This window comes from Equus quagga, chromosome 2, assembly GCF_021613505.1.
Source record: "Equus quagga isolate Etosha38 chromosome 2, UCLA_HA_Equagga_1.0, whole genome shotgun sequence".
NCBI classification, from domain to species: Eukaryota; Metazoa; Chordata; class Mammalia; order Perissodactyla; family Equidae; genus Equus; species Equus quagga.
The window spans coordinates 71066745-71086813 of record NC_060268.1 but is presented as its reverse complement, the minus strand read 5'-3'; the positions used below and the strand labels follow the sequence as shown (position 1 = coordinate 71086813).

The 20069-nt window shown below is 43.2% G+C and overlaps 1 protein-coding gene across 1 annotated transcript; it reads right to left on the bottom strand.

The window, feature by feature from the left end:
• Nucleotides 1-7993: 7993 nt before the first annotated feature.
• On the bottom strand, nt 7994-19489 carry MINAR1 (membrane integral NOTCH2 associated receptor 1). Its single transcript, XM_046652505.1, has 3 exons — nt 17189-19489; nt 13060-13314; nt 7994-8191 (listed from the first exon to the last, which is right to left on the bottom strand). The coding sequence occupies exons 1-3, from the start codon at nt 19487-19489 to the stop codon at nt 7994-7996; spliced, it is 2754 nt and encodes a 917-aa protein (XP_046508461.1).
• Between the last annotated feature and the right edge of the window lie 580 nt (nt 19490-20069).

Genomic DNA, 20069 nt, shown 5'->3' with positions numbered 1-20069 from the left:
CACAACCTTCCATTATATTGAAAATAAAGCCTAACCTCCTTACTGTGGCCTGCCAGGCCCTACATAATCTAGCCCCTGCCTATTGCACTGCTCTCTCTTCATACCACGTTCCCTAGTCTAGTTCACTAAGTTCAAGCCACACTGGCCTTCTTCCTGGTCTTCATTCCCACCTCGGGACTTTTACACTGCAAGTTCCCTCTGCCAGAAATGCTCTTCCTCAGTTGTCCACATACCACATCCTTCAGAAAGCCTTCCCTGGCTACCCTAACTCAAGCTGTGGCTCTGCTCCTCTCTAAGTTGATTTCCTTCATTGCACTTATTTCTGTTTGAAATTTATTCATTTGCTTACTTGATTCTTATGGACACACTCATTAAAATGGACATTCCAAGACATCAGATCCAAGACATTCTTCATTCATTTGTTCACTCATTCATTCAAAAAATATTTATTTAAAAATGTACAAAATATTGTTGGCTCTGGGGACACAGCATGAACAATATTTCAGCTGCAAGCCACTGCCTTGCACCTTCAAGTTGCTTAATAAATATCAGTTGACTAAATAAATGAATGAATAAACCAAAGGGTAGGAAAAATGTTGGATCAGAAAGAAGCATATAGGTCATATATGCATTGCTAATGGTAAAAATGAACTTTAATAATTAACAAAATGCTAATTTAGACTGGCTGAGACATCTAGATCAAACAGCATTGGTCCCAGAAAAAATGAGCTAGGAAAAGTTCCCTCATTGGGACTTATGAAATTATACAAGAATCATTAAAATGTAGAACATGACTGAGTAACCAGCATAAAAATACCATGTACATTTCTTCTATTAGCAGGGTGACTACTCAGTAACTTATCAGGCATAATTTACTAAGTTCTTATACTTTCCTTGACAAATGAAAGGAAACTGAATTTGCAATTAATCACACTTGCACTGCTGATTTATAAGAATAATTTTATGTCCAGGATTTAATGAATCTTTCAAGAATTTTCAAAAACTGCTACAAATTGAAGTCAATTTTAGACAGCAAAGAGATGGTGTTTGCACGAGTTGCACTGAAGTACCTGTTGAAGTGCAGTACCTGGTTCCAGTCAGAAACTCGAATGTTGTCTTCCTATTTTCAGATACCAGAATATTTTTCACATAACATAGTATCACTTCTGTGTGAAGTCATGTATACCTTCTTCTTTCCATCACAAAGATTAATCAAGATATAAACCAGGGGCAGGCTCTGTGGCTGAGTGGTTGGGTTCGTGCACTCTGCTTCAGTGGCCTGGGGTTTTTCAGGTTCAGATCCTGGGTGCAGACATGGCACCATTTGTCAGGCCATATTGAGGTGGCATCCCACAGAGCACAACCAGAGGCACTCACAACTAGAATATACAACTATGTAGTAGGGGGCTTTGGGGAGAAGAAGAAGAGGAAGAAGAAGAAGAAAAAGATTGGCAACAGTTGTTACCTCAGGCACCAATCTAAAAAAAAAAGAAGAAAGAAAGAAAGAAAGGAAAAGATATAAACCAAATCCAGGTACAGCAAAATCTCAATAATTCAGGCTCATCATGGAGAAAGCCAGTGGAAGCTATGCAAAGCCTGAATTCTAGAGCACTAGGAAATGGCATATGGTTTTTTAAAATGTACATTCAATAATGTAAAGTAAGTTAACCAAGCACTGACTTTTGCTAGCACTTGGGGGGAGGAATCTAAATTAATGACAGATTAAAATGCCTTACAATAGTATATTGCATATTGATTTGTCCTAATAGGGAGGATAAACATTTTTCTCTACAAGATTACTTACATATTGTTTTCCAAATTCACTTTTTCAGAGCACTTAGGCAAAATTCAGTCCAAGTCTAGTCAATCTATATGCAAATATTGGATTTGTGGATCTGAATTGATATTTTATTGTAAAACTAAAAAGCATTCTTACACCCACTGTTGCACAGTTACCCTGACATTCTCCAAGATCTCATAAGAGATTTCTTTCTGTGTTTGGGTGTCAAGATATTAATTGCTTTTTGCAATGTGCTATGACTCATGTTTAATCACTTTTCTTTAATGACTCAAGCAGGGAGCTCCATGACATTTGTGAATGGCAAAATGAGATAAAAGAAGCTGGGTGAATTCTCTCTTCAACATCCTGCACAATATAATTTCACAAGCGAGAAATGTGCTAACGCTTCTGCCCAAGTCAGCTATTATTCATTTACTTCATAGTGAGGAAGGCCTTAATGTCTCTGGGATGAAAAAAGTTATGTTGATGTTATACTTACACAAAAATAGATGAATAGACAAATGGAGCAGAAAAGTCCAGAAAACCATATATATATTCAACTGACTTATGTCAAAGAGGGAAAGATGATCTTTCTAATAAACGGTGCTGATCAATGGATATCCAAATGGGAAAAAAACATATCTTAACTCCCTACCTCCCTTCAGGTATAACTATCAATTCCAGAAGGAGTACAGACCTAACCTTGAAAAGTAAAACAATAAAGCTTCTATAAGAAAACATAGAGCATTTTCATGACTTTTGACTCTGTAAAGATTTCTTTTTTAATTTTTTTGCTAGAGTTTTTTTTTTCTGGGAAAGATTCTCCCTGAGCTAACATCTATTGCCAATCTTCCTCTTTTTTTTTCTCCCCAAAGCCCCAGTACATAGGTGTATATTGTAGTTGTAAGTTCTTCTTTCTGAGCCACCACCACAGCATGGCTACTGACAGATGAGTGGTGTGATTCTGCACCCGGGAACTGAACCCAGGCCACCAAAGTGGAGTGCGCCAAACTTTAACCACTAGGCCCTCAGGGCTTGCTCTGCAAAGATTTCTTAAACAGGACTCAAATTGCCAATCATAATGAATAAAATGATACATTTCTATATTAAAATAAAGAACTTCCATTGATCAAAAAGACACCATGAAGAGAGTAAAAAATGCAGCTCACAGAATGGAAAATAGTATTGTAATGTATATCTGACTAATAACTCATATCCAAAAGATATAGAGAATTTCTACAAATTAATAAGAAAAAGACAAACAACCTAATAGAAAACTGGCAAAAACGTGAACAGGCACTTCACAAAATAAGATATTCAAATGACCAATAAACATACAAAAATGTAGTAAGTCTTATTAGTCATCAGGAAAATGCAAATTAAATGCACAATGAGCTACCACTACACACCCAGCATAATGGCTAAAATGAGAGACAGATGAAGCAAACTGTTGAGCAGGATGTACAGCAACAGGAACGCCCATATATAATGCTGATGGGAGTGCAAATCGGTAGAACTATGTTAGAAAACTTTTTGGCTGCATCTACTAAAGCAGAGCATAAGCATATCCCATGATTCAGCAGTTTTACTCCCAGGTATACCCATAACAGAAATGCACACATATATTTACCAAAAGACACATACAAGAATGTTCATAGCCCCAAACCAGAAGCTACCCAAATGTCTATCAATGGCAGAATGGATAAATAAATTGTGGTATATTCACATCAGTGCAAAGAGGATGAGAAAACTACAACCACACACAACAACACAGATGTTTTTTTCACATCACATTGAGTGATAGTAGATAGACAAAAAAGAGTATATATTGCAGGAATGTATTTACATAGAGCTAAAAACAGGCAAAACTAATATGCACCCTTACAAGTTAGGATAATCATTTTTCTTTGCAAGGTTTTAACTAGAAGGGGGCATGTGGTAGGCTTCTGGTTTTGATCTGGGAGCTGATTACTTGGATGTGTTCAATTTGTGAAAAATCATCAAGCCGGACACTTAGTATTTGTGCATAAAACTGAACACTTACAATTTATGCATAGAATAAAATCTCACTGCAAGATAGCTTACGATTTTTCTGTTTATTTTTAATTATATTTCGAGAGGCAGATTTTACATGATAGCTTCAAACCAACCATTGTGCGTTAACCAAAGTTCACACAAGCCATTTGAAAAAAGATCTAAAAATGTGCTTAGTTACTGGTATTATATAACATTGATCAAGCACCAAGAGTGTGCTGAGAGCTGGACAGACAAACATAGGAAAGACAAGTCCCTGCCTTCACGGATCCCCGTTCCTTTAGAGTGTCGCACATACAACTTCACTTTACATTTCAAACCCTTTTATTCATAAGGCATAAATAAGGAAGTTTGTTGCATTTCTCATTGTTACTTCATTAAATAACTAATACCCTTTTCCCCAATTATACCAATAATTACTAATATCTTTGCCTTAAATACAAATTTCTGTAATACAATATACAGTATATGCTGATTTGGTATTCACACAATTGACCACAATATTCTTGCAAGTTGGTTATAATATGAATCATGTTGAATTTCAACATTCACAAATTTTTAGACCACTTAACAGAATCATTTACTGTTGGCAGAGCTTTTTTTGTTAAAAAGAAAAAAGAGAGAGATGCCGTTGCTCTTATATTGATAAACTGTAAACAAAAACAGCACCGCCTTGATTCCAATAAAGGTATCAGAACTTATGGCACAGAGGCCGGCCCCGTGGCTGAGTGGTTGAGTTGGCACGCTCTGCTTCGGCGGCCCAGGGTTTCGCTGGTTCGGATCCTGGGCACAGACATGGCACTGCTCATCAGGCCATGTTGAGGCAGCGTCCCACATGCCACAACTAGATGGACCCACAACTAAAATATATACAACTATGTACTGGGGGAATTTGGGGAGAAAAAGCAAAAAAAAAAAAGATTGGCAACAGTTGTTAGCTCAGGTGAAAATCTTAAAAAAAAAAAAAAAGAACTTATGGCACAGTCAGAACAGTGAATTTTAGCACATCTATTAAACTAGCCTTGCAGATATCAATCACATAGCTGCATGCCCTAAAATACTAACAATTTATGATCAGCTATTAATGGGTGATATAAGTATGATTTGCTTTACTGTACTTGCAGTTTAAAGAAGGGAGTACTGGTGTAAAATATCTGAAAACTGTGAGCTGGGAAATTATTTTGCTTTTCTGCAAGGCTGTGTTCAAAGCAAATTCAGACTAGAAAAGAGGATGAAATGATTCTGCATTTAATCATTGGCTAAGGATATCTGATTTCAAAATAATCCCTTAAATAACAACATCTGAGTATTCATTTTTTAAATGCAAGAGAAATGAAGTGAATTTTGATAGTGTAGTGATTTTAGGCTCAGGCACAGGAAATTATACTCTATGTGAAAATGCCAGAGAGTGTGGTATGAGATGGCACCCAGTACAGAAGATAGGCCAGTCCCTATGTCACCTGCAGGGAGCTCATAGCAGCAGGAGATGAGAGGTAAATTTTAGAGGGATGAGTAGATGTCTCCTTCCAAGTCAGACTCTGGTCTTGCCCCATTCTGCAAACAGAGGGATGGAGGAGCCAGCGTGAGGATAGAGTCCAGGGAAAGAAGGCTTTAATAAGCTTGTAGTCAATGGAAAGAAAGGACCCAACTGTGAACTTCACCTTCTCTAGATCCCAAGACCCCAAGCATCCATCAGCTTCAAGCTGTGGCACAGGTCCATAACTTGACAGCAGACTGGAAACTATCAGGCTGAGGATGACCCCTTTCCAGAGGAAACCAATTGCCTTTGAGCCATCACTGTCTGGTTCCCAGAAGTATTACCAGGTCTGGATGTTTCCATTATGTGGCAATGATGTTGAGTTAAAGCTATACTGGACTTAGAGCAAGACTAAATTTCTCTGACTACCTCCACAGATATGCAAGGTAGAAGAAAATTCTACAGAGTCCCTTCCTTCCACGTGTGGGATGGGGCTTATAGTCACACTCTCCTTAGGTAGCTAGGCACATGGACCAAACAAGGCCCATTAGGAATAGATTCATCCAAGGGCAGTGGCAATAGTGGTTTGGTACATCCCCCATCATCCTCCCTGGCAAATGGAGGAGCCCGGTTGGGATTTGACAAGATTTTTCTTATCCTGGGTAATAGCATCTCCACTTCTCTGCAAATCATGGAGCAAAAGATTGGGAACTACCTATCTCTGATGCTCTCGTGGCTTAGTCTGTGATAAAGGGGAGAATAGTAGGACTAGGTTGTGTTACAGAGCCATACTGGTTGGGAGGAGAGTTGGCATGGCAAGAGTAAGGTAATCTAGTATTCCCTTTGGGGTGAAAGAAACAACCTTATTGAACGTGCCCAAGTGAAAACAGAGCACCAAAAGACTAAAATTCTGACAATGGACAGTAAGATATATGTATATGTATGTATAATTTTCAATTATAAATCCTCAGTTTTCCATACTAAGGCTTAAGTGTCAGTCACCTAGTCAAAAATCCATACATGAACATGAGAATAGAAACAGACAACATGAAGACCTCCAGAAATAAAGGTTCACTACAGATGGAAGCATCCATCCTTTATTTGTTCACAGCATGAAATGTTCTGACTACCCCTTATGATGAACAATAGAGTTATACACAGCAAGCTAAGCACTATTTGGAAGTTTTTAGGATGGATGCTGGACTCCTATTGCTTTAAAATCTGAGGAGTTTCCTAAACCTCTCTTTCAGGAATTTATTATATCATCCAGAGTGATTATTTTTACTACCAAGATCTATTTATATCCCACCTTGTTCTCAGAAGAATTAATTAAGGTAGCTAGTTTCTGTCAATCATTTTTCTCTAACTTGTAACAAGGCATTAGAATCAAATGCTGAAAATGACTCTGTCCAATTGTGTCAAAGCACCATTCAACAGGTGGAAACTGAGATCAAATTCTAATGAAATTACAACGGCTTCCTGTACACTGGAGAAATCTCACTCTCAGGTTATTTAACAGAGAAGACAAGAGACCAAAATCAGGTATTTAGACAGACATATAGATAGATAAACGGTTAAATAGATAATATTTTTTGCACTGCTGACAAGTATTCAAAACTCTGGAGTAGATGTTGGAGTAGCTGAGAACACCTCAGTGCCTTTATCGTATTATTGACACACTTTCAAAATCTTTTTAAAGCCATTGGAAATGGCTGATATTAGTGATGCACAGATACCATGGTCTACAGTTAGAATGTCAAAGTTTACCCATTGTCTCTGCTCTTCAAGGCACAAGGACAAGTTCCAAATTCTTCAACTCATCTGAGAGAAGCAGAGCATCTGGTACCACCAGGAGATAGAAGCTCAAGGAGTGAAGCCACACACCAAAGCAAGAATGGGAGATCCTTTGGGGCGGCTGCGATTTTCAAACATTGACCTTACATTATTAGCAAGCAGCTCTCCCGTCTTGGGGTGGGGACAGGAAGGTCTCCTGGCCCGAAGACCTTGGCCTATTCAGCAGAGAGAGCGCACTTTACACCATGTCTGCTTTGGGAGTTCAGCTCCTTCCTACCCTGGGCACAAGGAAGAAGGTCCAGAATGCGTCCATGAAGATCTGCAGTGAAGATCATAACGATGACAGAAGGGCAAGAATGAAAAGTCAGTAGCCCTTGACAAAAGTCAGCAGAGAAGTAAGCTCCTTTATGGACAGGTACCCTGTCCCTTCACCTGCAATGGTCTAGGAACATTAAGGAAGATAGAATCTCTCCTTTCGTCCTTCTCATTTTGCCACCTCCCTTAGCTTCCTCCAAAAGAGGCACGTATTAAATATCTTCTGTATAACATATTCCTTGCCATGAAACTTCATCAAAATGGAAGGAATCCAGTCAATCTTCCTGGAGTTTTTTGTTTGTTTTTCTCTTGGAGTTCAATTTGTATCTACTGGTAGTCCATTACAATTCTTTTGGTAAGAAAAGATATTGCACTTGTAAAAATGTATCCGAATGTAATTAAGTCAAAGCTAATAGGTAGGTAGATTTCTCCCTAGAATGCAGACTTTCTGAAGACCATCTTCAGCATTTGCAGAAAAGCCTCCATGATTTCATCTCTATTTCAGCAAACTGTTGCCACATTGCGGCATAATTTTAAACTACGGAGGGAGACATTACTAGTCATAAGCTGTACACAACGTTGCATCCAGAGGCTCATGATTTCATTGTGCAAATGGGCACAACGATGACAAGGATAACTGTGCACGCGGCAGCAGCAATCACAGCGGCTATCTTGCAGATCTTGGCTCGTCTGAACTCGGCTTCTTTACGTTTTAGTAATGAGTCGTAGCCTGGAGTATAAATATCTTCCATCCAATATTCTAAGTTGTTTGGGTTTAAAGATTCTTGTGTCTAAAAGTGAAGAGAAGATGTCAGAAATATGGTGAATACTTGCAACAAGGTCCAAGACATTCTGACAATCGTCGCTCCTGCAGCACCTAAGAATTGTGTGCAGCTGGCAGTTAGAGATGACCGAGGCATCCACCACGGCCCACCAGCCCCGCCTGAGACAGGCTGCCAGAGACTCAGGCTCCCATCCATCACAGACTGCACCTGCCCCTCCCTTACTGCAAATGTCATGATGTTTTTGACACAGGGAACCCCATGGCTCCTCTATTCACGAGCAAGCAAAATAGGGTGGAGACAAACAGGACTTTAAACTTTAAGGATATACAACCAAGAATAGGCTGCCCCCGCCAGAGGAAGTCTGAAAAATATTCTCCACTAACAGTCCTGAAGAACAGAGCTGTTTGAAGCAAGACTATTGTATCACTCTGATTCAGTTCTCAGTTCCTTGGAAAAGCTTCTACTGAAAAATCAAAGGCAACTCTCGGATAAGCAGTTCAAACAAAACATAAAATATTTCAATTTCAAACATTTGTCTGAGCAAGTCAGGCCACTGCTCAAAGTCAAGGCCTACAGACCGGTGACAGACCATCCCCATGCCAGGTGCAGCATCCCCAGTGGGAGAGCCCCCCCTGACATTTGTCTCCCAGTCTCCCTGAGATTAATCAATTGTCTGCAGGAGAAATACCATATTTAACCTGTATTGCTCATAAGTCCTATTCCCCGTTAATAGTTACAGTTATTTCCATAAAGAAAGGCAGTGTTCTCATTTTACGGCAAGCATTTAATAATGTAAGTGTCACATAAAAGCAACAACACATTGCCATTCCATGTGAGGTCACCTAAATCTTTGAACACAAACAAAATATCCATTTTGAAGATTTTCTCAGATTGTTTAATGCTCATAAACATGGGCACATTAAAAATCACACATACACACACACACAGGATTACAAAACAAACCCTCCACAAACTTAACAAAACTCAGTTGTACCACGTTATTGGTGGAATATTGATGATTCTAACCCATGCTGGTCATTCTGCACCTGTCCTTGCAGACCTGTTCTCTGCTTTTATCCACCTTGTTCTGTGGCCCCAGGAGACTGGCCCATGTAAACGCAGCAGGGGGCTCCCAGGTGGGCTCAGTCAGTGGGATGGGGTGCTTACTCTCCCGGTTCCTCCCTGCTGGGCTGCAGTTGGGCAGAGGCTCAGTTTCTGTCAAGCACCCGCTCCCAGTCTGGGGGGTCTTAGTGGGTTTCAGAAACAGCTCCTTTCCCTTGGCCTTCAGATCCAAGGGTGCAGCAGCCTCTCCCTGTTCCAGGCTCTAGATGTTGCCCACACCAATGTAATACTCTCCCATTACCCCCTCTGAGTGTGCTGTCTGCTTCTGCTGGGGCGCTCGCTGACCACCCAAGGGCCATGACCTCCTCTGGCTGCTTTATTGCTCTCCTGTTGCTAATAGTCTTCTAGAACAGGGGTCTGCAGAATATGGCCTATGGGCCAATTCCAGCCCAATACATGTCTTTGTACAGCCTAAGAATGGTTTCTACATTTTTAAATGGTTGAAAGAAAATCAAAGAAGAACAATAGCTCGTAATATGTGAAAATTATATGAAATTCAAATCTCAGTGTCCCAAAATAACATTTTATCGGAACACAGCCATACTCAGTCATTTACAAATTGTCTATGGCTGCTTTTCCTCAACAACAACAGAGCTGAGCAGTTGTGACAGAGGCTGTAAGGCCTGCAAGGCCTAAAGTAGTTACTATCTGGCCCTTTACAGAAAGAGTTTGCCAATTCCTGTTCTAGTATATTCTATACAACATTGCATAATGAAAAGAGCATGGGACTTAGAAACCAGGGAAATTCTCCCAGGTCCCCTTCCTCTCTGAAGCACAATGTTTAAAGGCTATTGTCAAATTTTTCATGTTATCTTGAGGGGCAGAAGGCAGTGCTGGCCATGTAGGATGCCCATCAAGAGAAACAGGACACTCTCAATAATGGAAAATTCTTTGGAAATGCAGGGTACTCTGTTCAACCCTACAAACTTTGCAAGAAACTCCTACTACAGCATCCTCAGCTGAGTCCCAGAAGCCACAGTCTCCTTAAGCTGCCCAGGGCAGTTCTGCTACTGCCCAGCCCTTATGTGTCCTTATGCATGAGCTGTAACTCCCTCTCCCTCAAAACTCTGCCCTCCATGGGCACTTGGGATCAGTCTGCTCCTCTAGGCATGAAAGTCCCTCAGCAATTTAATGGGCACTCTAGAAGGGAGAGATGGATCCAAGATGGGCATATTTTCTTGGGAGACTGGTCTGCAGGGGTGGGTTGGGTTCAGGCAGAAGGCTGAAGTACCAGCCCTCCCCACCCTGGCACCTTGAAGACAGGCTCTGGCCGTGGAGGTTGAAACAACCACCTATTCTTCCCAATCTTCCCAAGTCTGGCCCAGGAGGTAAACAGTGTGTAAATGACACGTCAGCTTTTGTTGTGTTCCCTCCAGCTCAGAGAGAAGGAAACTGGCTTCCTTTCATAATTATATACACTTTATGGGCTGGGATTCAGCCTGTGAAATAAACTATTTTTAATTAGTTTTTTCAATAACTGTAAGCTCTAATGATACCAAGTAGCAGAGAGGTAATAGCAAGGTTTCAAGGGACACAGGCAAGTGTACTCAACTGTCAATTAGGCCTGCCCAACACTGGAAATGAAAATAGGGCTTGCACCTCTGCCTATACCCTCAAGTGGCCACCAGTGATGGCAAATCTACATCTTGACAGCAAGGGACCCCAAGAAGATTGTCCAGATGCTGAAGCTACCCTAAGACAGTACCTAAGTTTCTGCAAAATGATGAAAACTAACAAGGTAGTGCCTCTGCCTTTATCGAGCTCTGGATGCCCAGGCCACTTTGCTGCAATTACCCTCACAAGGTTATTGAACTCTCTGCTCCTTCATATTTTGTGCAACTGGATAAACTATCCTTTGTATTTTTAAGTGATGTCACATAAAGCTAACTCAAGGATCTGCTTTTATTTTTTATAATTTTGTCTTTATGCTTATAAACATTGGCACATTAAAACTGCATGTATCTATAGGGACAAAATCTCCCAGCTCCCTCCTCTCAAACTTCAAAAAGATGTTTCTCAATCTATGACTCATTCAATTTATCTGACCCTTTCAAGTTCATCTGATGATACTGGTTAAATATTGATTATCCCACTAGTTGAGCAGTTCACACTTTCAGGTCCTTCCTGGCTCATCTGCTGCTCATGGTATCCTAATACCCATAGATCATCCTGTGACACCCATGGCACAGCTGCACAGGGACCCACTTGTAGAAGAATCAAATCTTCCTCTAGCCTGCTTGCCAGCAGGACAATGACAGGAGAGGAAGTGGCCTGAAGGGACAGGTGGCATGCAGCACACACAGGGACATAACATGCAGGGGGTAAAAGGGGCAAGGAATATCTCAGGGACAGTCCTGCTGCCACCACAAACCTCACTCTCGGGATCTGGCTAGAGCTGCCCCTTCCAATAATTGCTGTCATTTAGAGTCCAATATAAACAAATGTCACTGCCATCACGTTTGTGACATGAAGCTCCATTACACTCATCGACAGAAAAATGAAATGGTCGAGAGGTAACAGAAGAGAAAGAACATAAGACTTGTTGCCAGATAGTCCAGGATGAATTTAGACTTGTTTGGCCTGGGGCTAGTTACTGAGCTTCTCAGGAACACAGTTTCCTCATTTTTAAACTGGAGACGGCCATAGCAACTCCTGCCTCGCAGGCCACCGCGTCTTGCCCTGAGAGCCTGCTGTGAAAAGCATCGTGAGAACTGATTGATTTCAGTGTCACTTCACCAGCCCTGACTACCTTTTCAGTGCCTACTTAATGCCAAGTACTTTAAATACATTATTTTCATTTCTCACAATGACTCCACAACTTAGATATCTTTATGCGCATTTAACAGGTGAGGGAGCCGAAGCTCAAGCAGGTGAAGTAATGTTCCAGGTCACACAGCAAACGAGCCAGCCCTGGATTAGAACCCAGCGCTCCTGGAAGCCAAAGTTCTTTTTTCTCCAACATGCTGCACCTCCCCATAGCCCTCTCTGCTTTAGAGGGAGGCCATTTCCGGGGGGCCTTGCCATACCAACCCCCACTGGCATCTCTCCAACTGCCCTTTAAGTGGCATGGTCATTCTGGGACCTGTTCATGACTGGGACTGTTGGGACTACAACCTCACTGCCTGCAAACCTAAGCCTACAGGTGGAGACAGGGTCTTTCCTGTGCTGCTGCAGTGATGTGGAGACAGATAGACATGGCGTGAATGGAACCAGGTGGAGGTGCCCATCAAAATAAAAGTGTGACCAGAACCCAGTCCTGCCTGTGGGTGAACAGAAACATGCCCTCCAGCCACAATGGCACTCACAGAGCTTCTGGGGATGGCTCTTACCTGGGACTGCTCCGTATGGAAACATAATCCATAGCTTGGCTCCCACAAATATGCTCATCCCACGTGCTACACATGGAAGGAGAAATCAGCTTGTATTTCATTAAACAGTTTGGCTCAGGTCTTGTGAGCAAATATGAGAATCTGCGCTTGGTACAGAGTCTTAAATGCATTGTTAACAAATAGGATGGCCAAAGGAAATCAGTCAATCAAGCATTCCCACTGCCAAATGTTTACAAATTAGCAAAATAGCAATCCCCTTGTTAAAAATCTCTGCTCTACAATTTACTAAAATTCAGAACTCCATGGTGGGGACCCAGGGAGCTGGGGGTGAGGGAGTGGGCTGGTCTAAGCCATCTGTGATCCACTCCTGCTTCTGCCAGGGCAAGGCTGGGTTCCCCCTGCCCCAGTCAGCAAGAGGCTCACCTGCAGGTCCAGGGCTGTCAGCTTGCCCTTGTCACCCACGTTCCGTGCATACTCCTCGATGGTCCAAGAAGGTTGGCCCCGCTTCACCTCGGCCAGCTCGGTCAGCCGCATGTCTGTGTACAGGGGGTTGTTCTTCATGTGGGCCTTGAGGGAGGTGGGATAGGGGTGAGGGCTGAACACCTGCTCCACCAGGAAGCCGTCTTTGGGCTGCTTGGGCAGCCGGTGCTGCGAGGGGATGTCGTACTGCCTGTCTGCCTGCAGAGGGGCACAGAGAAGTCCAGAAAAGCAGCACAGATGCCATCGGATTTCACAGTGCAACTGGGCAGCCACGAGCTTTACATCACTAAGCTCTGTAGACAGCCAGGTAGCAAAATGCAGTTGTTTACAAACAAATAGAAAGTAAATCAGTACCGGGGGAAATTCTCTAAGAAAAGCCTATGATGATAATAGCACGAATATGAGATACCATTTCTGTGCCAGGAAGAGATTATTTTCTCTAATCCTCACAACATCACTAATATTATGAACCCTCATTGTGCAAGTAAGGAAATAGAGCCCAGAAAGATTCAATAACCTACCCCAGGGTGCACAGCTGCCCCTCTATGCGACTACTTAAGACTGCGTGCAGACCCCTCGGCCAGCACTGTTCCACTGACCTGTAACCACCTGTTCGCCCGCCTGTCTCCTCTCCTGGACCGTGAGCTCCTTGAGGGCAGGGGACTGTGATGTACATTTTTAAGCCCCCACTCCAGCAAAATCTACCACCAAGTAGAAGGACAGATACCATGACATGAAGTTGTGCATATGAAATAGCACAAAGAGCTGTGCATGTGAGCAACAGAAAGAAGAAAAGGAAAAACAGGAATGTGAGCAGAGGTGAGTGTTGATGAGTAAGGGAAGGAGAAGGAGGTGGGGTGTCACAAGAGGGAAAGTTTACGTAGGAGCGTGTGATAAGCAAGAGAGATGTGAGAGTGTGTGTATCCTACACATGGACCAGACCGGAAGCACACGTCCATCTCTCAGCAAACCTCTTACACAAACACAGCATGAATTTAGGGCTTCCAAACCATCCAGACTGCTGACACTGATACAGGGGAAGCAGGATAAACTTCGCCAAACCCAAACAAGGAAATGAGGTTGCCTCTTACTTTTTAACTCATCAAAGCCAAGTATCTTCTAAGAGGCTTCACTGATTTTATTTATTCTGCTCGTCATGGCTACTCAACACTCATAGAGCTCCCACTGCATGCAGGGCCCACACCGAGCAGGTGGAGTGGGCAGATGGCAATGACAATAATGACAACGGCAGCTACTGCAGTCATAATTATCAATACTTGAGGGCTGACTGTGTGTCCACCGCTATGCTCATTGCCACATGGATCATCTCATTTCATCTTCTCAAGAACATTCCACGGTTGTAACTACTATTCTCCCCACTATGGATCTGGAACTCGGATTAGAGAGGTTAAGAGATTGACCCACTGTTGCAAAGCCAGTAAGTGGTAGAGCCAGGATTTGAACCTGTTCTCACCTGTAAGACGGAAAATTTCACTGCAGCTCATGCCTGCCTCCCTGCTGCTTCCACTGCATTCTAACTTGGCAGTCAGTATATATAAATATGCATTTTTAAAGTAAAAGTTTGTATCTACTATGTCTGAACAAAGAGGATGAATGGCTGTAGATCAGAAATCAGCAATAATCCTTGGGAAAGCTTTCAGAAGTTTATGAATTGAGGGGGGAACACAGGATCTAGATCAGCACAGAGTAGGTGGACAAGACATTCTTGATGGAGGAATCGTGTGAAGAAAGGTTTGACAGTGGAATGGGGGCTGGCGATAATGGATGCTCAATTAGTATTAACTGAATGCGTGACCGAAGGAATCAGCATGGCATTTTTGAGGAAAACCAGGCAGACTCGTCAAGGTAGAGAGGGACCAGTCTGGGTGAATTAGAGCCTTCTTATTGGGGAGAAGTACGTGAAATTCCAAGACTTAAAGGCTTGGCTAAGAAGGTTTAAATTTTTCACTGAGCAAAGAGGAGCTAAGGAAGAGTTGGGAATAGGAGCCACCGCACATTCACAAAGTACAGTTTAGGAAGGTGAACATAGCAGCAGTCTATGAGAAAAGATAGACGGTGAGGAAGATAAGTAAAGGAGACCAGTTATGAATGTGCCCAAAAAGCCCAGGTGGGATGTGGTAAGCGCCTGGACTGAGGGGAGGGAGGATGGATTTAAATGGAAATGGAGGCAGAGATGCAAGAAACATCACTCAAGATAAATTCACAGGGTCTAGTGGCTAACCTGGATATGAGAGAGCCAACGAGGGAAGTCAAAGATCAGCGAGGCCTCTTTAGTTTGGGGAATTGCTAGAAAGGTGACCCCAGAATGGAGACAGTGAGAGGGAACACTGGCTTTGAAGGGACAGAAAAGTCTAGTAGGTACCTGCAGATTTTGACACATGGGTAGACATCCAAGGGAATTGGCCTTGAACAATTAGAGATATGGGACTGAAGCTCAGAAGGTGGGCCAGGGCTGGTCACCACCATGGGAAGTGCCAGCCCAGAGGGGATGAGAGCCACAAACCAGGAGGGAGAAATGAGGTCACAGAGGGTGACAAAATGAAGAAGACAGCTCATCCCAAATATTAGCAACTTTGTACTATGCATTTCAAGCACATCTTTCTCAAGCTTTCGGCTACTTCTGTGATTGCATGAGGCTTTGACATTTTACAGATTGGAAGCACGGCCAGTTCAGTTTAACTTGATATTTCTATAGAGGTGTCTAACCATTCAAGTCCTCTAAATGCCCACTTCTCAATGCTATCTAAGACCCAGGCCTCCAGAAAGCTGGCAGACCCTGGCAGAGAATGACAGTGGACCCAGAGGAGAGGGCCAACAGCTGGGCATCTTGTCAGAGCAGTGGGATGCTTTACATTCCAGTTTCTCCCCACCACCATATGTTGTCAGTGGTTACAGAAGATCAGAGCAGTGGCCAGCACAGATACAGGAGGTTTCTTTGGGATCAGAAAAAAATCACTTCTTTTATTTACTCTTTACCCCCACTTTGACCCTGAAAACTTCCTTAGAGCCCAGTTTTCCAAGTTTTGCTTTCTTGGCACGATCTGAGGAACCCAGCCTCCTGCTCTGGCTTTGAGTGTCTGCAGCCTACAGCATCTTCGCTCTTTCTCTCTGATGGCTGGATCCTCTAAGATCTCAGGAGGCCCCATGGTCTGTCCACTGACCTTTAGAATCAGGGAAGGGAACTGAAACAAGCAACAAACTGAAATTATACCACTTTAACCAGAAAGAGTTCATGTAACCCATGAAGAAGAGCTGCCACAAGTTCCACTGAAACAAATCATCCTTGCTGCAGAGGATGAGAAAAAGAACTAATGTGAGTGTACGCTTGTGCACTCACTAAAGACCTGACTGGGAGATGTCGGCTTTCAAGATGCAAAAACACTCAAGCTCACACAAAAAGAACAGAACATACAACTGTATAGGAAAAGAAATCTAAAAAGCAAAGGAAGACACTATATTAAGAGTTGCTATAGAGTTGCTATAAGAAGACACCATATTAAGATTTGCTATCCTTGGGTGGTGGACCAATGAATAATTTCCTCATCTATCTTCTTTTTCTTACTAATCATCTATTGATCTTACAATGAAAAAAGTCCAACTTTTAAAACAGAACACGACTCGTGCAACGAAGTACATGAAAGGGACATATGAGTTAGCCCGCTTTTAAGTCATTTCCCTCATTTTCTTTGCCTGCATCCTGTTGTTTCAGAAAGGACAGGAAGATATCCATGGTGGTGCTCACCTGCTCTGATACATTCCCCATTCCATGAAAATCAGGTCTCCCACCACCTGTCCAATATCTGAACTGTACTCTCTCCTGTTGGCAACATGGCGGTGTGTGCTGCTCCAGCTGACTGACAACTTGGTGTAACAAACAACCTGCTTATGCTGCCCTCTCCATTTGGAGATGAAAGGCCTGCCAGATCTGGAAGGATAACTAGCACATGGAAGGAAGGCCTCTATCTTGTTTAATGTAACATTCAAGGCTTGGAAATACACCAGGGCCATGATAAAGCTTGTGCCCAATTACGTGAGCTTAAGCGTCAGTTACCTCTTTCGAGTTTCGATGCCAGTCCTTACTCTCTCCAAGGCCTCTGTCTTTTATCTCTTCCTCATTGAGGCCCATGCGGTTGGTGTAAGTGATGGTGCGCCAGTCCCTGGGCGAGTTGGAGATGCTGGCGATTTTGGACTCTGTGGCACTGTTCTCCTCTGTCAGGGACCTAGAGGATGGCCTGGTGAAGAGGCTTTTTTTTAAGGCCTTTACATGAAGGCTTTCGCTGTTGCTTCCACTGGCATCAGAACAGCACCAGTCGGCAGTATTCTCCAGTTTGGGTCCATGGGAGCCATTCTGTGTATGGAACATACGGGAAGAGGCACTCTCATCGGACGGAGCCTCGCTCGTCAAGGAATTCAGATCTATCTGCACACTCACCTTCTCAGGCTGCTGTATTTTCTGATCCAATTTATTTAATTTTCCCAAGACCCGGGAGATTTCCTCACGAACACCTGACAGTGATTCCAGCTTCCGTTCAATTTCACCAATCCTGAGCACCAGTTTGCACACACTGGTCTTCAACTCCTCTTCAGAGTGGTGGCTGTTTTCAGGCCGGTTGCCCTTTTCTCCTTTGCTGCTGGTGAGCCCGTTGGCAATTTTGGTTAGGTTATGCTCCGGTGAACTGTCACAGTCTGACTTGTGCAGCTGAGACAAAGACCCTGTGCTGTTGTAGCAAGATGACTGCATCACTCCCGTCGAGCCACTGATACTCATGTCATCAAGAAAACGGAAAATGTCACTGATGTCATCGCTGACAATTTCTGAGTCATCATCTGATTGCTTCATGGCATGCCTATCACTGTACTTGCCCTGCCCCAAGGTGCACAAGTCTTTGCATTTCTTGGGCTCCAGCACATGCTGCTCAGTCTGGGTGCCCACACTACTGGTATCTGAGCTGAGCTGCCCGCTGGTGCAGCTAATGCTCTTGTCTTTAAACTTTTTGACTGGTTCGTGCTTCTCCAGGTCAACGGGGGATGAAAGCTCTTTAGATTTGAGCCCGTTTGGTTTTGCTGTATAGCCAACAGGGAGAATCAGCTGTTGATCCTTTGGCGTGAGGTAAGCCGGGCGCCTGTCTGGGGCTGGGAAATTGGGGGTCTGGCTGCTGGAATTTGGATAGTGTAGTTTCTCCTCAGAGGGATTTCTATTGAAAAAGGACCGTTCAAAGTCAGGGACTTCTTCGGTGTTTAGGCTCCAGCTTTTGGCTGGCCAGGGGGTCTGCTTGCCCGGCCTCCCTGGATAGCGCCTGGCTTCTTGGGTCCCCATCACTGGAGTGGGTCCAAAATACGTAGAGGCTTGAAGGTCATCTAAGCTTTCATGTTTTGCCCGCCTTTTGTCAGGAACAGGGGAATACACAGGATTCAGGTAGTGGCTGTTGTAGGGCATTTCAAAGCTGTGATTAAAGAAAGCTGTCTTGTGGGGTTCCTTTCGACTCTGTGGTTCCCCATGTTCACCATCTGCCTTGTTAGCGGGGCCAACCAAACTGGGGGCCACAGTCATCAGATTGTGAAAATCCTCTTTGAAGATGTTCCTCTTCTGGACACAGGACTGGACCACAAATGGCTCCTCATTAGAAATGAAAGTCTCCTTGATGCCCTGGCTGATGGGCAGGGAGTCCTGATCGGAGATGGACTCATTCTCAATGTTCGTGGGGAAGTAGGTTCGCTGCATCTCACAGGGCTGAGGGCTGGCCACCGAGTACGGGGCCAGGGCCTGCAGCCTGTCCAGGGACGCAGCCCGATTTTTCAGCTCTTTGCTGACACCTAACAAGAAGTTGGGTTCGGAGGCAGGTACAAACTGTGGGCAGTCCTTGCAGTCCATCTTCTGGCACTTGGACGACTGTCTGGTGGGGTAGCCCCGGCTGAAAGGCCTCTCGCTCAGCTCACAGTTCAGGGCCTCACACTGGACCGCGGTGCAGATCTCTGTGTCGGACCTGCACGATTCAAAGGACACCTCCTTCTTGCGCACCTTCTGCTGGCCCATGGGCAGCTTCTCCTTGGCGGCGCCCCCATTCATTTGAATCAGGTTGAATATTGTCACAATATCTGCTGCCACCATGATTTTCTTTGATTGCTGGTTATTCATGGTGCATTTCATCTTGTCCTTGAATAATGTGGCTGGAAAACTGGGATCAAGACAGGCTGTGTAGAAGAGCACGCTTCTCAGTTTGGCAAGCTGGGACAAATCAAAGCGGGCACACAGTGATTTGCACAGGTCCTGATAGGAAACGGTATTTTGCTTGCTGTCCAGTTCCTCTAAGATCTTCACCAAGAAAAGGGAAGTTTCCTGACTGGCCTCCATGATTTAGAATTTCAAAGGCTCGCTGACTACACTGAAACTTTGAGTCAGTTCTACAGGGACAATATTGGGAAAAAAAGGGAAGAAAGAGGATTATAAACACCAGTGGAGTTTTAAGTCAAACTTGTTATGAACCACACAAAGAAACACAAGAAAAGACTTTCTAATGATAAAAAATGCATTAAGAGCTTTAAAAACGATTTATAACATATGACTTTGTAATTCCCTTCCCAGGAATCTACCTTAAAGAAATGATCAGTGATGATGATTTATACATAAAGATGTTCACTATGATGGTATCTATAATAGTGAAAAAAAATAAAACATCTTAAATATCCTAATAATAGGGGAATGCATAAATAAAACACATTATGATATATAATGACTTTCTACAAACATTAAAATCACATTAATGTACATCCTTATAATGGAATACTACTCATCAATAAAAAAGGAAGAAACTACTAGTACATACAACAACATGCAAGAGTCTCAGATGTGTTGTGCTTGAGTGAAAGAAACCAGAGTCAAAAGGCTACATACTATACAATTCCATTTTAATGACATTCAGGAAACATCCATG